General features: G+C 46.4%; 1 protein-coding gene across 5 annotated transcripts in view; it reads right to left on the bottom strand.

The window, feature by feature from the left end:
- Window positions 1–22,328, bottom strand: part of Dac (dachshund family transcription factor) — a 250,242-nt gene that overhangs the window by 75,413 nt on the left and 152,501 nt on the right. For all 5 annotated transcript variants that reach the window (XM_076441029.1, XM_076441027.1, XM_076441028.1 and 2 more), the window contains 3 exons: window positions 21,104–21,180; window positions 18,030–18,200; window positions 12,790–13,014 (listed from right to left, as the gene is read on the bottom strand). In XM_076441029.1, the coding sequence (XP_076297144.1) occupies window positions 12,790–13,014; window positions 18,030–18,200; window positions 21,104–21,180 (473 nt within the window). The remainder of the gene's footprint in view (window positions 1–12,789; window positions 13,015–18,029; window positions 18,201–21,103; window positions 21,181–22,328) is intronic.

Here is a 22,328-nt window from a genome sequence, read left to right as displayed (position 1 = left end):
CACCATAACTAGCATAACTGCCCACCGTTCGTACACGAGTCATTCTAATCAATTAATTTTATCGGAATAAATCTCTACTCTGTTCTCAAAATATTTTCCACATTTATTTATTTATTCCGAAATTATCGCGCGACACAGTGGAGTAGGCCTACAGGGGATACCACTGATAAAAAAAAAAACGCATCGACAATAGTACCTCGTGGGTGATGTGGAAACCTATTGTGACGACAGTCGCCCTAACGAGCATCCTACACTGTTGTTATAAATGTTTAGAAAATAAGTTATGCACATGTAAAATACAAACATTTCATGTATCACTCTACAAAGAATAAATAAAGACAATGTAATAAAAATATCTCTCTGCGTATTTATTTGTTGAACCACCAAGTTTTTCCGACCGTCCTACTCAACGTTGAGTTTCACTTCTAATTTCCGCACAAATGTACGTCACACTAGTGCAAAAATAACGAAACCTTGGAAAACAAAAATTTTCTTGATTGACTTGTCGTTGAGTTGTACTACTGAATTTTCGAAATTTTTCGACCGTCTGACTTATGGTTGACTTATACTACTGAATTTAGTGCCACCTCCTGTGACGTCATGTTCTCCTAATACAAAGTTCAATTTTCGAGATTTTCGAAAAATTTCCTCGAAAATTGAGAAAGTATTAGGAGAACATGACGTCACAGGAGGTGGCACTAAATTCAGTAGTATAAGTCGACGACAAGTCAGACGGCCGAAAATTTTTAAAAATCTCGAAAATTGGAAAAGTATCAGGAGCACATGACGTCACAGGAGGTGGCACGAAATTCAGTAGTATAAGTCAACGACAAGTCAGACGGCCGAAAATTTTTAAAAATCTCGAAAATTGAAAAAGTATCAGGAGCACATGACGTCACAGGAGGTGGCACGAAATTCAGTAGTATAAGTCAACGACAAGTCAGACGGCCGAAAATTTTTGCAAATCTCGAAAATTGGAAAAGTATCAGGAGCACATGACGTCACAGGAGGTGGCACGAAATTCAGTAGTACAAGTCAACGACAAGTCAGAGGGCCGAAAATTTTTGCAAATCTCGAAAATTGGAAAAGTATCAGGAGCACATGACGTCACAGGAGGTGGCACGAAATTCAGTAGTACAAGTCAACGACAAGTCAGACGGCCGAAAATTTTTAAAAATCTCGAAAATTGGAAAAGTATCAGGAGCACATGACGTCACAGGAGGTGGCACGAAATTCAGTAGTATAAGTCGACGACAAGTCAGACGGTCGAAAATTTTTAAAAATCTCGAAAATTGGAAAAGTATCAGGAGCACATGACGTCACAGGAGGTGGCACTAAATTCAGTAGTATAAGTCAACGACAAGTCAGACGGCCGAAAATTTTTAAAAATCGCGAAAATTGGAAAAGTATCAGGAGCACATGACGTCACAGGAGGTGGCACGAAATTCAGTAGTATAAGTCAACGACAAGTCAGACGGCCGAAAATTTTTAAAAATCGCGAAAATTGGAAAAGTATCAGGAGCACATGACGTCACAGGAGGTGGCACGAAATTCAGTAGTATAAGTCGACGACAAGTCAGACGGCCGAAAATTTTTAAAAATCTCGAAAATTGGAGAAGTATCAGGAGCACATGACGTCACAGGAGGTGGCACGAAATTCAGTAGTATACGTCAACGACGAGTCAGACGGCCGAAAATTGGCGAAAATTTTGGAAAATCTCGAAAATTGAACTTTCTTAATACAATTCTCCTAATGGAGAACACATGATGTCGAAGGCGACGGCACTAAATTTTCTTGATACTATTATAGAATATTCATATACAGGGTCGGTAAAAAAAGAACACAGTAAGTTCTGTAACTAATGTTCTTTATTTTCCATCAAAAGATTTACAGTATTAAATAAGATTACAATATTAAACATGAATCGATGTGAGATGAGAAGAGAAGAAGCTCGCTGGCAGGAATGCGGTGACGTCGGTACGAATGTGCGGCCGATTAAAAATACTAAAATATTTACAATATAATTAAACACTATTTTCCAAATTTATTTATTCAAAATGACACAAAAAGAACGCATTGACAATAAGATCCTCATGGGTAATGTGGGAATCTATCGGTACGAGATGTGCCCTAATACGCCACGCGTAGTTCATATGGTACGGGCCTGAGGCAGTTCTGGAACTAGGGCTCTCACGGGGAGAGAGGCGTGCGGTGGGTTCAAGGGGGTGTAGCCTTCGAAAACGCCTCGAATCGAGCAGTTAAATTCCCTGATGGCAATTTAAAAATCGCACAGAAACCGGTGGCTTATGCTAAAAGCTGGTAGCCCAGCGTTTCTTTAATTGACAATGGCGTTCCGGGGCCCGGTGCGGACCCTTAAGCGAGGTGGGAACCCGACATGGGCCCAGCCGCGTCGACATCGTATTGTCTCGCGTTTTTATTCCTACTTTCCTCGGTGGGCCCATGAACGAGCACCGAGAGGGGCCCGTGAAGGGTACCGAGAGGGGCCCAACAGAAGAGAAGTGGGGCTCAGGGTATAGACTTCAGGGGCTCTCGATCGCATACCTCGGGATCACGCTCGTTTACGCTATCCACGGATTCGCGCGAGAATAGCCGGGGCCCTGGGGCCCCTTTGCGTCTCCCTCTCTGCTCGCCGACAGTGTGCGTGCTCTCCGTCGCGGGAGGAATTAACGAGTAACAACGGGGCCACCCTGACCCGGGCGCCAACGTGTCCCATTAAAGGCGCCCTTTTTCTTCCTCGGGCCCCGGAGCCCGGCTACCAGGCTTGCTCGTTATGAAAATTCCTCGAGTTCGAACCGGGCCACGATTCGCGAGACTCTCTCGCTAAGGGAACCGCGTGAACCATACTGGGCCCCACTATGGGGCCCGACAGATACCTTGCGAAACTGCGGGGCGAGGGTGTGCATTTTTCTGCGGTGTAGATGGGCCCTGTTTCCTCTGCAGGAGGCGCTGAAATTGTCCAGAGAACTCCTTTTGCGAAAATCTGGAGAAAGCAGCGCCAATTTGGGCCTGATAATTGGACCCAAATAATTGGAGTGCTGGTGTAATGTCTCTAACATCGTTTTATTTTCTCCAATCGAATTCTAAGATGTTCAGACCATCGGCAAGATGTTTAATCGGAGTCTCCTGTAGATCTTCGGGCCCCACGCTTGAAGATCGACACAATTTGTAACGTACCCTAGTCGTTCTACTGTCGAGTCACAAACACAGTTGTAAAGCCACTCGCCAGGAGGTTCGAGAGCGATATGAGTTTTGGTAGTCCCGAACACGGGAGTATCCAAAAAGCATACACGATCATGCCGAGCAGTTGGGGCCCGTTGTACCTCTCCGGACCCCGTCCGCTATAAATAGAGAAGGAAGGGGTCCCGGTTCGCGGCCACGGACTGCTAAAACGAAGAAGAGCAGCCTCGGGAATTACGATTTCATCGTTCGCCCTCGTAGCTCCACTCGTATTTCACGTCTTCGCCCCCTATGCCCCCCTAAGTGCTGCTCCTATTACCATTCGCGGGCCCCGAGTTGCTAATATTTATCATTCGAAGTTCTACATTACGAGACATCGGTAATTTTGTCGATTACGGTCATTTGCATAAATGCGAACCTCTAAATCAATTTTTCTTACCTGTCCAACTGATGCTCGTTGGAGCATTCCTGTTGAGGAAAATTGAAGTATGCCTTTTGAGGAGACATTCAGTGTCGTTTCTTATATTTCTTTTATTTCTTAGTGACCCTCAGGGGAAGCCCTAGATATACGAGCTACCACATTGATACTTATTTAATCATTCTTAATTGAAGGTGTGGATTGACAACTAAATATTTAAATACGGTAGGGCCTTCGCCAATTCTAATTGTTCTTATTTCTAAAAATAAGCCCTCAGCGAAAGCCCTAGGAATATGGGCTACCACATTAAGCTAGCTATTTGCTCATTCTTTATTGAAGGGACGTATTGTAGCAACGAAGAGAGTTCATGTAGAGAGTTCAAAGCTGATTGTAGCAATGAGAACTTATGTAGCAACATTTATTGCTCATAAGACTCTGATAGGGCTTTCGCCGTGTCCCCAATGAGGAGACTGAAGTAGCTACTGTCTTTTCAGAAGACATTGATTATCCTAGCTAATTTCAACAGTGTGTTTACAATGTATCTTTCATCCGCTCCATTTCTTCATGAGCTCTCAGCGAAAGCCCTAGCCCTGCAACAATCCCCGTTGAAGAGGGACTGAATCCTCGGGAGAGTAGCGATTACGATTGGAGCGTGCAATCGCGAGCACAGGTCCGTCCAAACGAGGACTCGGAGGGCTCGTAGGACTGCGGGCACGCATCATCGTAATAAATATCGGCAACCGCGTGCAGGCTACCTTAAGGATCGTCCGGAGGTCGGAGGTCGTGGGCTACGAGCGCGCGAACAGCGAGCCGCGGCGATTATTATGCTTATTAAGGCGGAAAGTAATAAATTACGGCCGGGTTAATAATGGGAACCGTGAGAAGCAATCGACTCGCAGCGAGGAAGTCGTTCGGCTCCGGCAGCCGCGGAACGATCCTGCGTATCGAACGCAACGTCTTCTCGAGACCAGGGGCCCCCAGGATCGATTCCTCCCGAGGAATCCCTGAAGAACTCCCACTACCGTCCCACCGAAGAACGAGCCCCCGTCTCTTCTTCTTCTTCTTCTTCTTCTTCGTTGTCGTCGTCGTCTCTTCCCCCGGGCAAACCCGTTATTTGTTGCTGGCTCGTGCGCGCAGACCGGGAAAAGGGTCACGCCGGCCAACGTTTCCAGGGTAATAAAGCGGTACCCATTCTTAATTAAATCTAAGACAACGCGGACAAGGTAATTAAAGCAAACATCCGACGCGATAAAACCGGGGCTCGAGCCACGGCTCCTGCACGAGCTCTAGGGTACCGTCCGGCCACGGGGCATCTTCGACAGCGTCACTCTTCTGCAAATGATCAGCTAGAGGATCACATCTTCAGGGTTACAGTTTTCTTTGACAGACTATTCTCAGACTAGTCTTTCTTTTATTGTTCTTCCAATCGTCTACTGAGGATGACTCTTCTTTTTGTCTGCTGTTTGAACCCTGAAGAAATATCTTTCTTCACTGCTGTGATCAAGGCTGCCTTCACATATACTTTCGAGAACGTCTTACAGACTTTGGATAGATCAGTTTTTTATTATTCTTGCAAGGTTTCCTTTAAATTCATATTGTGTTGGGTACTAGTCTCCTTCATCTACTGAGGATGATTCTTTTTGTCTTTAGTCTGCACCCTGAAGAAATATTTCTCTTTATCGCTGTCTTCAAGGTTTCTTACAAACTGATAATGTGTTAGGCACTAGTGTACTTCATCGACTGAGGATAATTCCTTTTGTCCTCAGTCTGAACCCTGAAGAGATTGTCTATAATTGTCCTCAACATATTACATACTTCCAATAACGTTACCTGATCAGATCAATCGATCAAGATTCTTGAGAATATGTATGTATGCCTAACTTCATGGATCCTAAATATACTTAAACCACCAAGGACCTAATCTCCATTTTCACTTTCAATCGCCTCCCGTAGCACGATCGCATATGGACTCAAAATCGAGACAGCTAATTAAACTGTCAGAAAACTATTAACCAAACCTGGAAACAATTAACAAACTATTTCCCGACGGCAAAATGGCCGAAACACCGGAGGCTTATTTTACGGGAGCATCCAGAAATATCCGACTCCCTCCCTCGGACGCGTGTAGAAAAGTAACGAAAGGCTTTATGGGAGGGCTGGTAACGAGGCGAGGGGAAGAAGGAGGAAGTGGAGACGGGGGAAGACAGCCAGGTAAACGCTGGGTGAAAAAACGAGCGTGCCATCGATACACGTGTGCGTACATAGTTTGCGCGATAATGGCTGCTCGCCGGCCGATATAGAGATAGCCTCGGTTAGGCTCGCCGTGGCTGTGGCGTGCACGAGGCACCGCGGGGATAAGGGGGAACGGAGGGGGTCGTTCTGTGGCAGGGTTAAACATAAATCAATCAGACTGCGTTTCGACCCTGTGGAAACGATGGAGTCTCGGAAGATCGTGGTAGGACACTGACAGTCCATGTTTGTCCCTGGGACGGTCTGTCAGCGAGCCTAATTCGGGGCCTAACTCAGAGCCTAACTCAAAAGAGGCTAGCTAGAAAGAGGCTAGCTCGAAAGAGGCTAGCTCGAAAGAGGCTAGCTCGAAAGAGGCTGACTCAAGAGAGGCTAACCCAAAAGAGGCTAGCTAGAAAGAGGCTAGCTAGAAAGAGGCTAGCTAGAAAGAGGCTAGCTAGAAAGAGTCTAACTCGAAAGAGGCTAGCTCGAAAGAGGCTAGCTCGAAAGAGGCTAGCTCGAAAGAGGCTAGCTCGAAAGAGGCTGACTCAAGAGAGGCTGACTCAAGAGAGGCTGACTCAAGAGAGGCTGACTCAAGAGAGACTGACTCAAGAGAGGCTAGCTCCAAAGAGGCTAGCTCCAAAGAGGCTAGCTCGAAACAGACTAACTGAAAAGAGGCTAATTCAAAAGAGTCTAACTCAGGCTCTTTTGAGTCTGGATCTGAATTAGGCTCTCGAGTGAGGCTCTCGAGTTAGGCTCTCGAACTCAAGTGTAATTGACATTGTTTCCTTGGGTGAGGTGTCTATTCTTGGGAGTGAAAGGTCGTCAGAAGATGATTTATTTCCAACCGAGTTTCCAACCGATTCTCATGAAAAACAAAAATTAATTAATTTCAAGAGGCTAGGTCTACATAGACATGCATCTCGGAACAATTTCGTCTGGAGACGATAGCACAGTACGTGTCTGAATAATTAAAATTGTTATATAAATAAAATAAAATTACCACTAACATCGACAGCCTAATTCAACATCTCCGCCAGAAAACAAAGCTCGCCTTCCTACTAGCACGAAGAGCCTAAAAAGAACAGCTGGATAAAACAGAGTGCAACGCGTCCATCATATACCTTGGTTAACCTCTTGGAAGGTCTCGGGTGCATCCCGGAGCGCAGCTGATCAACAAAAGCCGGGTTCAAAGACAACTCCTCCAGAGCGGAGATCCATCTTAAGCGTGGTGTTTAGCAGCTCTCAGGATCGTGCATATTGCAGGTCTGAGCATAACGAAATGCAGTCGAAAGCGCGTATCGAGGTAGCCCGGGCTGGGTTCTCGCATCCTGTTCGAGCACAAACGAACAGGGTAAAGAGACACACGGTTGCGAGAGCGGGGGATGGAGACGAGAAGAGAGGGTAGTTGCGCTGTCGCGCGGCGTGGCTCGCGGTAATAGGATTTCACGTAAGCAGCCTCCCAGGCAGCAGCAGCAGCAGGAGCAGCATCGGCCAAAAATCGAAGGAGCTTACGTGGAGATGCGCCGCCGTGCTGTTCCAACGGCCGAGGAAGAAAAATCGAGGAGCAAAAGGTGGCTCCGTAGAGAGGCAGAAGAACACACATTCGACCGGGACAGAGAGTCGGTGGAACGACACAAAGCGCACGATAGTACGCTCCTGGATAGAGTGAGAAAACGGGGCCCGGGGGTGGGCCGGGGTTGGGGGAGGGAGAGAGAAAGAAAGACGTCCGGCCCGTACAATTTTAATTAACCCGGTACCGGGTAGCCGATCGCGATCGAATCGGGTGCACGATCTACAAGGAATCTACATAAGATCCTCCACTCGCGGCTACAACTCAATCCCCTCTTTCTATTCGGGGCCCGAAGAGGGGCCTTAAGAGGGGCCCGCCACGGGGCCTCGTTGGATCCGGTGGACACGGGGAACACAGCCGCGCTCACAATCTTCCTGGCCGCTGCCCTCCCCCGTCGCCTTATCTCGGCCAGCATCGAAGATAGCACAGCCTCCGGAGTGCTCGCTGCGGAGAGAGAGTCCCCGGGGCCCGAGGAGAGTAGCCACCGAGCTCATATTGTTCTCCGCGAGGCGTGTAACTTACCGGCGAGGAGAGAGAAAGAGAGAGAGAGAAACCGCTTCTCGCTTCCAGCAGACCGAGAGAGCTTGTTCTTTGTTTTTCCGTTGATCGGTGTGCGTTCGCGATCGCCTTAACGACGATTCCGACCGGGGGAACCTCTAACTACGACTCTCTTCTGCTTCGTGCTCTTCGGCGGATCTTGTCGAGATACGCTGGTCGAGACCGTCCTGGTTTTGGTATTGAATCGTTTAGGATCGAGTTGTTGAGCTGTTTAGTTGGGTGCGAGGTTTGGGGGTCCGGCGCCTGGTGGAGTGGCTGGATAGAGCCTGGGGGTGAAGAAGTAGGGCCTGAGTGAAGAAGTAGATAGGGCCTGAGTGAAGAAGTAGATAGGGCCTGGATGAAGAAGTACATACGGCCTGGATGAGAATAGGTTCTGGTAAAGTAGTAGAGCCAGAAAATCATGATCTGGATGAACTAATAGAGCGAGAGTATGAAGAAATATGACTTGAATGAAGGACTAGAGCCAAAAGTTGAAGAAGTAGACCCAGAAGCCACATGGTCAGAGAATGAAGGAATAGAGCCATAGAATGAAGGAATAGAACCATAGAATGAAGGAATAGAGCTTGTAGAGCCAGAGGATGAATAAGTAAAGCTTCTAGAGCCAGAGGATGAATAAGTGAAGCTTCTAGAGCCAGAGGATGAAGGGACATAGTCGTAGAATGAAGGAACAGAGCCATGGAATGAAGAAGTACAGCTTCTAGAGGCAGAGGATGAAGGGACATAGTCCTAGAATGAAGGAATAGAGCCACAGAATGAAAAAGTAGAGCTTCTCGAGCCAGAGGATGAAGAGAAATAGAGCTTCGATGAAGGAATAAAGCCTGGGGATGAATGAATAAGGTCTAGATGTAGTGATAGAGCCAGAGAATGAAGGCAATAGAGCTAGAGGATGGCGGAATGAGACCAGAATCCAGGAATGGAGCCAGGATCTGAACATTTAGAGTCACCTGATGAAGGAATAGATGAAGAAATAGAGCGACAACTTGACCAAACCTATTTGGTCTGGCTCTCTGGAAGACAAAGTAACAGGACTAGGTCTAGGTCCGGCCAAAGGAACGGGACTGAAGGAATAGGACCGAAGAATGAAGGAATCTCGCGAACGAGGATCGAGGCCGTCGCTCGTATTAGAACGCGCGGCCGAAGCGACGAAGACGAGGACGCGTGCACCCATACGTAGAGAAGCTCGGTAACACGATAGCGGCCGTATGTAAAATCATCTGGTGTAAAACGAGCTGCTGGCTCGTTCGAGTATTAAATCGGACCTCTCTTACCCCCTTGGCTCCCCGTACGCCCTCTTGAATCCGCCCTGTGTGTCCCTTTTTCTCTCTCCGCGTTCCTCGTACTTTGATCGACTCCAACGTTCGACGTCCCTACACTGATCGGTCCTCTCTTCTTCCTCCTCCTTCTCCTCCTCATCATCCTTCACCCTCTCGCCGACGATTCGGCCTCTTTAGCCTACGATCCTCTTTCTCGCGAGCCTGCCTAAGACTCTACAGGCACACGTGGACACCAGGAATCCGCTAAGCCAACCGGCTGCTGGGATGAACCCGATCGACGGACGTTCGGTGAACGTCCTAGCACGGTACAGGGTCTAGTGATGTTAGGGTTTAGCGATGTTGTTAGGTCTAGCGAGGTTAGACTCTCCGTGGCATCGGTTAATCGACTAATCTTCTTGATCACTGGATAAAGGACTCGTCGTTGCGAGTCTAGTAGAAGCTTCGAGGCTTCGTGGTTTAATTGTATTTGCTAATTGTATTTACAGAAAACGACAGTAATTGTTTGTTGGATTATACTCCTCGTTGCCATGATTGTCTAACAGATTCTTGGACATTTGGGACACTTATCGTTAACTATTAGACATTCAGCAGCATTTAATTGCAGTGTACATAAAATTCTCTATTTTGCACCCCCAGTGTGTCTGGCAGTGGTCGACCCTTTCCCCTTAACACGTTCGCGGCCTGTGTTTGTCACTGCAGCAGTAGCCTTCGCATTTAAATTGTCCAATCAAATGCATTGGATAGTCTAGTAAAATATGAACAAGTTGTCACAGAAAAATTATGAACTCTCTGATTGATTAATGTCAGATTCAGAACTCTTTCCAGTCGATGTGCAAAACATTCGTCTACAAATGAGCGACACGGAAAAGAGTTGCGCAGTGGGAACGCAGCTTCACGTCTCGCCGCGGTCCCGTCTAAAAAATGACGCTGAACGGTACCTCGAATCGAGGCCAATCTGTTCCTCTATGGAATTCTATACGTCCCGTAGACGTTTGACGAAGTCAAACTTCGCTGGTATCGCGTTACACAGGTGCCCGCCCCCGTGTTTCGCCTTTCGATCGATCGATCGGTTCTCCGTTGCGTCTCTACGCGCCGGGGATCGTTAAACGATTCTCCGCCGTGGGGTCTCTGTAATCTTAAACTGAACGAGCTGGTCGGGGCCCAGAGCGCGTCGAGGAGCAGCGTTCGCGAAATTTGCATTCGAAGTTCCCGCAGAGCGACGACGAGAGAGGAAACCCGTTCAGAGAATAAGAAGAAGCTCGAACGCGCGCGAGAGAGTCGCGGTCGCGCCGGTTCTATTATCCCTCGCGATCATTCGTAATTCATCGGCGATTATGACTCCGAGCCGATTATAATTAACTCGGGGTCCGGTCCCGGGCCCAGATCCTACAGGCCCGCGTCATTACGAGGAGATGAAACGGAGATCCGGCCCCGATCGATCTCGAATTAACGACCGGGACGATTTGCATCGGGACGCGCGATTTATCGGCAACGACGAGAGATCTCTCGTGCTCCGTAAAAATTTATGATTAATCGCGTGCTAGTATCCTCGGCCATGAGACTCCTCGAATTATTATTATCGTTATTATTGAAATTCAATGTTTCGCGATCTTTTTTAATGGCCCGACCGAAAACGCACACCGGCTTCGTTTTAATTAACGTCTCTCCCGACGAGAGATTAAGTCAAGCCCCCGTGCGCGCCGAGTTGTTACAATTTTTCAACCTGTCCGATCTCTTTCGTTCGGCTGTTTGTTAGTAATGTGGAACGTATTTATACAGAATGTCTGATTTCGGTTAATGTTATTTTACACGGCGCGGATCGTTTTAATTAAACACAAGGGGACCACGGTCTGTGCGCGCTCTCGGTTAATTGGCGTAATTATCTAAAACGGTAGCCCGCCACTATGTTTCGTACCGCGCCGCGCTAAGGAGACGACAGAATGATGCATGCTCCTATGGAAATGCGTTCGGATGTTTCGCGTTTTCGTCGCCGCGGACGCGTATATCCGTCCAATAAACCACGGCCCCACTGAGTTATAGACTAACTCCAGACTTCCACCAGACAATTACAGTCGACATTTCATTATCGTTGACGCTAGAAACACTAATTGTGACCCCGAATGAGTCTGAGGAACGTCCCACATTTTTCTGTGGCTTCAATGATTCATCAGAGGACTTTATTCCGGCAATTATATGTACCAACCTCTCTTAGAAAGTCGAAACTATTTTACTTTTATGCGCGTCGCAGCACTTTCTGCCTTTCAGTATTGTCTGAGGTCACTTAAGTGTAATCACTGTTTCAAAATCTCAACTATTTGCATTTCATTATTCTGTGGATATTGAAGCACTTTTTCCCTTCATCTGAGGGTACCATCCACCCCTGAAGCTTTGAGCAATTTATCTTTTACAATTTTGTGTGTATTAGGATTTCTTTCAGTCACACTTAAGTGTACCAACTCTTAAAATATCTGAACTATTTTACTTTTATTATTTTGTATATACTATAAAGCAATTACTCCCTTCATCTGAGAGTACCATCCACCCCTGAAGCTTTGAGCAATTTTTCTGTTACAATTTCGTTGTGTATTAGGATTTATTTCAGTCACTTAAGTGTACCCCCACTCTTAAGATATCTAAACTATTTTAGTTTTACCATTTTGTATGTACTAAAGCACTTTTTCCCTTCATCTGAGAGTACCATCCAACCCTAAAGCTTTGAGCAATTTTTATTTTACAATTTCGTTGTGTATTAGGATTTATTTCAGTCACTTAAGTGTACCCCCACTCTTAAGATATCTAAACTATTTTAGTTTTACCATTTTGTATGTACTAAAGCACTTTTTCCCTTCATCTGAGAGTACCATCCAACCCTAAAGCTTTGAGGAATTTTTATTTTACAATTTCGCGTGTATAAGGATTTATTTCAGTCACTTAAGTGTACTCACTCTTAAAGTATCTAAACTATTTTAGTTTTACCATTTTGTATGTACTAAAGCACTCTTTCCCTTCATCTGAGAGTACCATCCACCCCTGAAGCTTTGAGGAATTTTTATTTTACAATTTCGCGTGTATAAGGATTTATTTCAGTCACTTAAAGTGTACCCCCTCTTAAAATATCTAGACTATTTTAGTTTTATCATTTTGTATGTACTAAAGCACTCTTTCCCTTCATCTGAGAGTACCATCCACCCGTAAAACATTGAGCATTCTTTCTATTACAATTTCGTGTGTATTAGAACGTTATTTGGCCGCATAAGTGTACCAATTCTTAATCATTTTCTTAGATAATTAGACAATGAACGAATCGACGAGAAATGACACGTCGGTGGACCAGTTGCCAAAGGTGGTCGGGGTGGCGAGGAAGAGCCGAGAACAGGCAGAGTACGAAATGGGGGAACGAAGCTTGTCGACGGGTCGGAGACTAATGCCTCTTAATGTGGCTCCGCGAGACCCGGCAGATAATGAAATTGTGGAGAGAAAGAGAGATAGATAGGTATAGAGAGAGGAGCCTCGAGTGTCTTAAGAAAGCCCTGCCACTGACCTTTCTCGTAGTTGATTTGCCTCTCCTGCTGCCTCGCGTTGTCGGCCGCGACCTTGAGCAGGCCCTGGATATTCCTGAGCAGGGTCTCGGTACTCGAGACTGAGGGATCCTGGCCTCCCTGCGAGACGGCCACCGCTGCAGAGGCGATCTGCGAGTAGTTCAGTGCCTGAGGACTTTCCGAACCTGGCGCGGCCATTGGCAGGTTCTCTGGCACGTCCGACATATCTGCAAACAGTCACCAAAAATTTATTCAATTCACTCTGCACAACAATTTAGGGAGCATTGACCTGTCTACATGTTAGCTCTACTCAGGTCTGCACTTTCAGATTTTTTTACTGCGAAACTATTGGAGCTTTTGCAATGAGACTTGGACGTATTGTTGCGTTGAAGTTCACGCAATGTACATGAATTTTTAGACGAGGAGGAAATGAAAATTGAGGATAATAGACCCTTTAAAGTGGTGTCTTGTCTATAGCTAGGTACCCTAGGTTTCTTCAGTGTTTCCCAATCTTTGGGAATTTTTCATTGCAAAACTAGAAGAGCTATCAGCGTAAAATTTTCACGTACACGTTTATTCACGTCTCATTTATGTCTGACAATTTTTTAATGTATGCAAACATTAAATTTATGCCTGCAATTAATTTTTAAAGGCAGTGGAGAACATTCAGGACAGTGGCGAACCATCACTTTTATTCTGCACCCTCTTTAAACCCTTTATCTTTCTAAAATATAGCAAATCATAGCGAAACCTTAACAAAGAAGGGACCCTGTCCAAGATCCACCTGCAGAACAGTCCCAAAAAATTGATGGAGGCACCATCGGGCCTCCAAAAGTGGCTAACCTGACTTTCCTCAATATTTTCCAAACCGTCGGCCAGGCGCCTGGTGTCTCAACTTTCAGACGTGGTTGTAGGTGGGTGTGCGGGTGCCGATAAATTTCGCCATGGGCTTCACGGTGGAACAACGTTCGAGGGAGGTCTCTCGCGTTGGTTGATCGTCGACTTACAACGCGTGCGTGTTCCAGAGTCGTAATCCCGGCGCGGACTACTTGTTACCCTTCGCCACGTCTCTGATTTAACGTGACCGCGGACGAATTAAATTCGCGGATTAAACGGGCCTGGCCACCGGTGGGACCGGTGGGGTCCTGTTAGGTTCCCGCGAGTGCCCCTTGTACCACGGGACCCTCCATGGTATCCTCCACGGGGGTGCAACACCGAATTGTGCTGCAGCCGACCAGCCGACCAACCAGAGGACAGATCCCGCGTCAGATTTATTCGCGATCAGAAACGCAGCACCGCGGGATTTTGCGGGGAAAACGCAGATAAATCGCGCGAGAGCCAAGAGTCTGGAATCCCGGGTTTCGTGGAACAGAAACTGAACGGTGTCGTCGTCCTTCCAGCAGGAGAGATATCCTGGAAATATCTTCGAAGGAGAAGAAAGAAGGTTTCTCTCTGCGACGGCTAAAAGGCGGGAGTAGTCTCGTTATTCTCGCTCTATCGACGATTAGCGTGGAAGCATGGTTTTCGTCGTTCGATGGAAAAAAGGTGGGGGCCCCGTGGAATAAAGGATGCCTTATGGTTATGGCCGCGGAGAGAGGTCCGCCGAGAAAGGAACACACGCTGGAGAAAGAGAAAGGGGGCAACAGAGCTGAAGAGACAGAGAAGGAGAGTAGTGGCGAGACAAGACGTCTGCGTGGGTTCTGCCGGGGCCCCTAAGTGACCGAGAGAGCGCCTCGGTACCCGGCCCACACCGTGGTGGCTTTGGGTCCCGGGGCCCTCTGTTTTACGGCCGATGATACGTGCTTTATTGTATCGTCTTTTAATTATCAGCGCGCGCACCTACAACGCCACGGCATTCGGTTACTTATTGCCATTCGCCGATTTAATGCTCGCGCGCCTTCGGTGCCGATCGACCGGCACCCTTTTGATAGCAACCACTCTCCCCTCTCTCTCTCTCGCTCATGCTCACTCTCTCTCTCTCCCTGCTCCGAACCTCGCAATCTTCCTCTGTTCCCTTTCTTTCCTTTTTCTTTTCTTTCCGGCCGGTGTCCTTCTTCGGAACCCATTACAATTATCGGTGCCCCATGGGCCACAAGGCCCTCCGAGGAGGGGTCCACGGTCCCAATGTCTTCTACGAGGTTAGGACATCAGACCGCAGTATGATAAGTCCCGAAAACGCGAACGGATTGACCTAACCTTTTGCAATTATCGATGCCCCAAGCCCCCACCACCGTCCGAAGATGGGCCCCAGGCCCCAATGTATTCTACGAGGATAGGACGTCAGTCTATAGGCCCGAAATCGCGAGCGGATTTGCTCTGAGCTAACCTTCTACAATTATCGACGCCCAAAGGGCCCCAACAACGTCCGAAGAAGAGTCCCAATAGAATCGCAAGGCCCAAAATCGCGGCCGATTTGCTCCGGACTACCCGTAAGGCCCTCCCCGGAGCATTCTTCAGGTCCCCAATGTTCTCTATGAAGTTAGAACTACAGTTTCCAGCATGGTAAGTCCCAAAACCGAGCGGATCCGCTCCAGGAAGTCGCGGATCGCTTAGAATGGCGTACAACATCGGATTCCGGGAACGAGGGCGAGATAGCGGCGCGTCTCATTAAATCAGAACTGCATTCCACGGGCGTGTACACTCCCACGGGCGTTCGATGGGGTTCTACTTCGATCACCCGGCGGCCACCATAGCCAGGATGTTGCCCGGCCGCACGACACGCTGCGAGACACGGATCTTGGACCCCCTCGCAGCCCCCCGTGCGAGCTACACGCCAATCCGCAGAAATTTATACGTCTAACTCGTGTCTTTCCCGAAATTTAGGAGCGACGGAGGGGTACGCACCCCTGGCGGGGCCTCTAATCGGTCCCCCTCACGGTCCTTGGCCCCGGGATCCTGAATTTTGGCCGAGATCTATGGATCCTGCGGAGGTCCCACTTTCTTGTGGGTTTTAGGAGTCCTCGGAGTCACCAGTTCATGAATTTAACTATTTTTTATCATTTCATTGGCAATCAAGGATTAGCTTCTTAATCCTAATGTCTAGAAACAAAAGTTTCCGTGACACTCGATCAAGTAATTTATTGTTTGTTGTCCCAAGTAAAGCTGGAAGTGCTTCTATTGCATAAGAGTCCGGTTCTTCTTTTTTCAGGTGAGCGATCGAGGATTCCGGAGCCCTCTAATTGGAATATCCAATTAACGCGGGCCCCGAGCAGGGACAATCGGCGAATCGATTAGGAATCACCGCGATTATGACGCTTCGATGCGTCGAACCGGCCGAGAAGAGAGACAGGGGCCAGATAGCAACGCGTGGACCAAGATTCATATCTGGACCCATCTTTCATTATTAAAATGAAACTAAATACCGAAGATGCGAGTCTAACGACCGAGCATCCTGGCCAGTGGTGCTCCCCTAAAGGATACCCGTTCCTCCGCGGCACACACTTTCTATAGATCCTCGAAAGAAACGCATCGTTTCTTTGCTCTAGACAGGTATAATATCGTGATTCTCATGCAACTCGCGTTAATTACTACACCGGGAAAATTAATCGACAGATATGCAAATATACCCTGGCTCCTGCGGCTCGATTAAAAAAACCAAGTCATCGTTAGAGCTCTGATTTGAATACGCACTCATCATGCTACTTAATTTAGAATGCACATCTCGTTTATTTTTATTGCCTCTTTCCTGCGTTTCTCGTTCCATTCGGATCAGGATCTATCCTCGATCTTGGAACTCATCCTCTTGGTAAATCCAGATTTTTTAATTTGACTGATGCTAACCGCAACGAGCAACTTCCTTTCTTCTTTTTATCGCGTTCGGGTAGAGCGTTTTGTGACCAATCCGAAAAATTCGGGCAGGAATCAGCACAGTTTTGATAAAGTCAATGTTATTTTCGAACTGCAATTTCCTGTGTTTCTTTTTTGTTGTTCGCGCACAGCATTGTTGTCGCCAATTGAAGTTAGATTTTACGAGGTTGTCTGATGCTTTCAGCACGCAATTCCGAGCGCGCAAAAATATATATTCAGCAGGTACAATTTCGCGAAGCCTGGTTCTCGCACCAAGGTCTCTAATTACTCTCCTCCCGCGTCAAAACAGATTATCGCGCTCTCAGCAATGCCACAATCTCTAATTTAACAAGGCCGTCGATTCGCCGTCGGATAAGCGTAACAGCCTCAAGTAAATTGCAGCGGGATTCCGGGCTGCTTTAAAATTAAGAAAAATCCGCGAAGTCGGTGACCCCGAGGAACAGAGAATGGGCCTCGTGTAAATCTTGGGAAGATGCTCTCGCGATTTCCCGCGATCGATCCATCCGCGAAGGAGCATGTAGAGAAGAAAAAGATCGGAGAAAAATGATCGCGAGAGCCCAGGTGTGCGACGGAATTTCAAACACCTCTCCGTCGGGAGGCAGAAAATCGTTGACGGACAGGTGTTTTGACAACCGCTGCGGCTTCTCGGGGGCCCCGATAGGGAAAGACGAAATCCCAGAACGGTCGGGGCCCCGAGAATGATCGATGAGAGGGTCTGACCCGTCAGCGGGCCCCGGGAACTCATCTTTAAACGCGGTGCCCGACCAGTCGATTCGATATAATTATTTCACGTGATGCGAGCGCCGCGGAACCAGCAACATCGTTTCGACTTTCGGCACACGTCAAATCTGCCGTCACGGTCCGGCTGGCCCCTAATTGATCGAGCGATCTTACCTCGCGACCGTCCACGCCTAGATCACCGCCGGTGGACTCTCAATGATCCACCAGGCTCACCTTTCTTCGAATTCAAACAATCGTTTCTCGTGTACTTCTTCATTCGAATTCATTAAGATTTGCTTCGAATATAAAGAAATTTATAACTCGAGTAATTGTTGTTATTTCCACTTGCAAAAAATCACGCATGTAGTTCGAATACCTATGAATATCTATAAAAAATCTCATTGCAAAAGGTTCAATAGTTTTCTTGAAAAAAATTCTTAAATTAAACCCTCTTAAGAGTTTTTCCTGTACTACTTCATCCAAGTTCATTAATATTTGATTCGGATATAGAAATTTATCACTCGAATAATTGTTGTTATTTCCACTTGAAAAAAATCACACATGTACTTCGAATACCAATGAAAATGTTCAAAAAATCTCATTGCCAAAGGTTCAACAGTTTTTGTGAAAAAAATTCCTAAATTCAGACTACTCGTCTAAGGTACACCTTAGACTACTGGCAACACGAAATACTTTTGTTAGGCTAGTATCTCACCTTCGTCCTTCTCGTTGTCGTCGTCCAGGTCCTCGGACAGATTATCGTCCTCCTCCTCGTCATCCTGCGATCGGTGCGACGCCTCCGCTTCGCTTCCGGAGTGCTCGCCCACGCTTCCGCTTCCCGCTGTCTTCGACAGGTTCAGCACGGGACTGTGACCATTCGAGGAACCTACGAGACACAGGAAAGGCAATGGTGAATCGATCGGACTCGTCGAAACCGGAGAACAACCGAGGAGACAAAAGAGAAGCTTGATGGATTTTATTTGCTGTCCTGTACCGGGGACTGTTTACTTGCAACGAGGACACGTCCCCATTTATCTATGGAAGTCCATCCACTCTCCGATCGCGGTGTGACCCACCCTCAGTATTTGATTTCGTAGCATTTTAATCCTGACGTGGATAGATACTGTTTGGACGACGATGTTGGCGCGTGACGCATGCCAGTTCCGGAAAGGGGGTCTGGACTTCATGGTGTTCTCAGGGTACAGATACTTTGGGCAACTGGCACAGTCTGTTTCTAAATTTTGAAGCTAGTTTTTGGTGCGCTGGAGAATTTTTTGGTGCGCTGGAGAATTTTTTAGTGAGCCGTAAAATTTTCTCATGAGCCTTACAGCTTCTTGTTGGACCATAGAAATATTTTTTAAGGCTTGCTATCTTTTTTGGTGAGCTGTAGAATTTTTTAGTGACCCCCGTAATTAGACAGCGGATTTTATACATTTGTAACAAAAATAAGTAGGTATTGAAAACAATGAAAACATTAGAAGAATTTAAAAATACTGTTATATTATTTCCAACCTGTTAACCATATTAAGAAAGAAAATTAATTTCTATTTCAGTGCAGTTTGTTGCAATTCAGATAGCAAATTTTTATTTTTCATAAAGATCCGCTGCCTTCTCATAATATTTTGGTGAATTGTAGAATCTTTTAGTGAGCACACTAGAATTTTTTGGTAGGCAATAGAACATTTTTGAGGGGAGTGTAACCTTTTTTAGTGAGCCATATCATTTTATCATTTTTTGTAGCTGTTATACACATTCCAATTCTATTGTTAAAAAATTTTGAGGCTCTCCCAAAGCCCTGTAATTTTTGTCTATTTTCTGTAAACCTTCTGGCAAGCCTCATAAATCTTACATGGCTCCCAAAATTTTTCTACGGTCCCCACATTTTTTAAAAATGTTCCATGTTCTTCACAATTGTCTCCAACTAGCATTTGTCTTTTTCTCTGTTTCGAAATAAGGAACGTAACGCGTACGATCTTCCAGGAAGTGCATTATAAATAACTGATAGAATGACAATAATTGTGGATCGATAGATGTCAGAATGATCGAGGCGATCGACTACGATTGATTTCGTGTGGATCAGGTCAGACCAGATCCGGATTCGGACCGGAGACGTCGGGATTCGTCCGCGAACAGATCCCACCACCAACGGGATAAAAGGTTCGATCAGACGGATTAAAATATTACGGGGAATCAGAAGAAAGGCGGTGCCGCGTAACCCGATATCGGACTTAATCTCCGGGGCCTCCTAAACGCTCGGCCGGGCCAGCTACGAAGAAATAAAGAAACAGAGAAAAAGACTGGTCCCCGAGAGAGCGGACACGCTCGGTTAGCTCGTCGCCGACGCGCTACAGAATCCTTCTGCGTCGCTTGGCTTCGACTCTAATGCGATCTGGATCGAACCCCTGCGGCCCCGAGGATCTACAGAGGAATTCGACCGGTCGATCTTTTTTCTGAATCGTGTGCTACATTTCTGCCACACGATCCCTTCATTTAACCAACTACACCCCTAACCAGTTAACTGTATACTCCCCATGCAATAAAATAAATTATCTGCTATTTATGTTGAAATTATGAACATTAAAACGGACTCGCAATTTTCACACTTAATTTTCAGCAAACGGAAACATTTACTAGTAAGACTAACGGAAGCCTAATGATATTTTCAATAATTGTACTGTATCAAATGGAAACAAAAATCACACATTTTAGTTTTATTGTTAATCCGAAGCAAAATTATTAGATTACGTTAGTGGGAGCGAGTTATAGGTTCACAATTAATATTGCTGTTGCAGGAGCTATTCAAAAATCCTCAGCAATAATTTAAAAATTCTCAGCACTCAAATCGAGCTACACAGCTAACTGGTCGACCCCCTACACTCGACTACCCCATTTGAGACACTCACCCTCCGAGACACCTCTGAAAACGACTGCACCATAGTCGAAAGCAATTTCTATTATGTGTACAAATAAGTTCGACGCCTTTACATATATTCAATTGTGATTGCATTTCAAATTAAAATTTTCTCACGCAGCTTTGATGTTTTAAAGCGTCCACCTTACTCTCGACCTTACTCCTAATTGGTACATAACCTCAAAAAACAATACTTTGCGCCATGGCGTTTAAGAAACAGCACATTCGACACAGTATTCTGTTTGTATTTGAGTCAAAGAAAAATGCTGCCAAGTCTACAAAAATGATTTGTTCTGCGTTAGGTGAAAATGCAGTAAATTATAAAATATGCAAGAACTGGTTCCAATGGTTTCGCAGTGGAAATTTTTAGAGCAATTATTGTATGGAGATCCTTGTCAAATACATCAGAAACTTGTTGTGTAACTTGGTGTAACTCATCAAGCAATTTCCGTTCGTTTGAAGAAGTTTGGGAGCTCCGAAACGTAACGTGTATTCTTTGTTTTTATAAATAAACATCAAAAGTATGCTCAAGAGTCACCGAACTTTTTCGTACACCTAATACATCGCTTTAAAAGGGCATACAGGTTCAAATTGCAAGGGTTACTTCCATCGTCCAAACAATTTTCTCTCCGCGACGCAGGCTCGAGCACCACGACGACGTTCTCCCGACGAGTGATCTCTCGATCGGTTAAAAATCATCGCGGAGGAAAGATGGTGGCGTCGAGTCACGAGAAACGGCGGCGCGTCGCGTCGCTGCGGTATCCTCCCGCGTAATAGTCCTCGGTTTCCCCATAATGCAGCTCGCGGCGTTATTCGCGGTATTATCGTGTCCCGATTACTATAATTACGGTAAACGAGCGTACGCGTATTTATCTTACCATTGTGCGAGCTCAGATCCCTGGGTTTCTGGTCCAACGCGAGGGCCCTCTCGGCGTCTCCTCTCTCCTCGCGGAGCCTGCAACCAGAAAAACCAGACACAAGGCACACCGTTAGTACACTGTATTAATTCCGGCGGATTGAAATTGGCCGAGTGCGTCCACCTCCGCTCGGCCGACGCAAAGGGCATTAATTAAATAATTATTCTAGCGGTCGTCCGTCGCGTAGGCAGATAAGTGCCGGTTTCTCGCGCGGGACCGTCCCGATCGCGACTCTTTTTCCGATCGTCGCTATTACCGATCCCTTCGCTTTCTCCTTTATGTTTCTCGGTCTTCCGAGAGACGGAGAAATAAATCGAAAGGGCAGAGGTCGAGGGTACTCGTTAGGACACAAAGTCTGAACGTAACGACGTTCGAGCCGCGATTTCAATGTTCCCTTTAAATGGCGAGAAGGCGACGAGAATCCTCTGACTACCGCGGTCCCTCTTATTTCTTCTCTCTCTCTCTCTCTCTCCCTCCTCTCTCTCTACACGTTTCGTTCTCGTTCTCCTCCTACGCCTCTTTTATTTTCTTTCGGTTTCCTCGAATGTTCGGCTTTACGAGGGCCGGGCTCGTTAAGGTACACCAGGCTTTATGCTCCTGCACCGCGAAACTTTTAATCTCGCCCCTATATTGTTCGGCCCGAGGGCCGCTCGGTAGCCGGGATCGTTAAGACCCGAAGACTGGCCAGATGGCTCCGAATGACCCATTTTACAGTCCCCGGTTTACAATCGGCGAAAACGCCGACGCGATCTTCCCCGGAATTGTTGAATTAATTAGTCCCACCACCGGGATCGACACCCCTTTGGAATCTGTAAGAGAAAATGCCTCAAAACTGCAAATATAACCTCAAAACTGCAAGTATAACCTCAAAACTACAAGTAGGACCTCAAAACTACAAGTGTGCCCTCAAAAATACAAGTGTGACTCCTATAGAATAGAAGAATTGACTCCTATAGGAAATTCTGGAACCAATAAAGTAGGGTTGCTCCAATGACGAAGGAGTCGAATTAATTTTTATTTAACCCCTGTTGGGTGCAATCGATGCACAAAATTTTAATTTCCCATAAAGATCCGTACGCAAATTAATAGTTGATGATTATCATCAGTTCATCAAAATTATAATTATTAAAGGAGAGAAGACATTTCTATTCGATCCCTCCTTCTTTAATAATTTTAATAAATTGAG

The sequence above is a fragment of the Lasioglossum baleicum genome, chromosome 16, assembly GCF_051020765.1.
Source record: "Lasioglossum baleicum chromosome 16, iyLasBale1, whole genome shotgun sequence".
Taxonomy (NCBI): Eukaryota; Metazoa; Arthropoda; class Insecta; order Hymenoptera; family Halictidae; genus Lasioglossum; species Lasioglossum baleicum.
The sequence above is the reverse complement of the archived record's forward strand: the minus strand, read 5'-3'. Positions and strand labels throughout refer to the sequence as shown.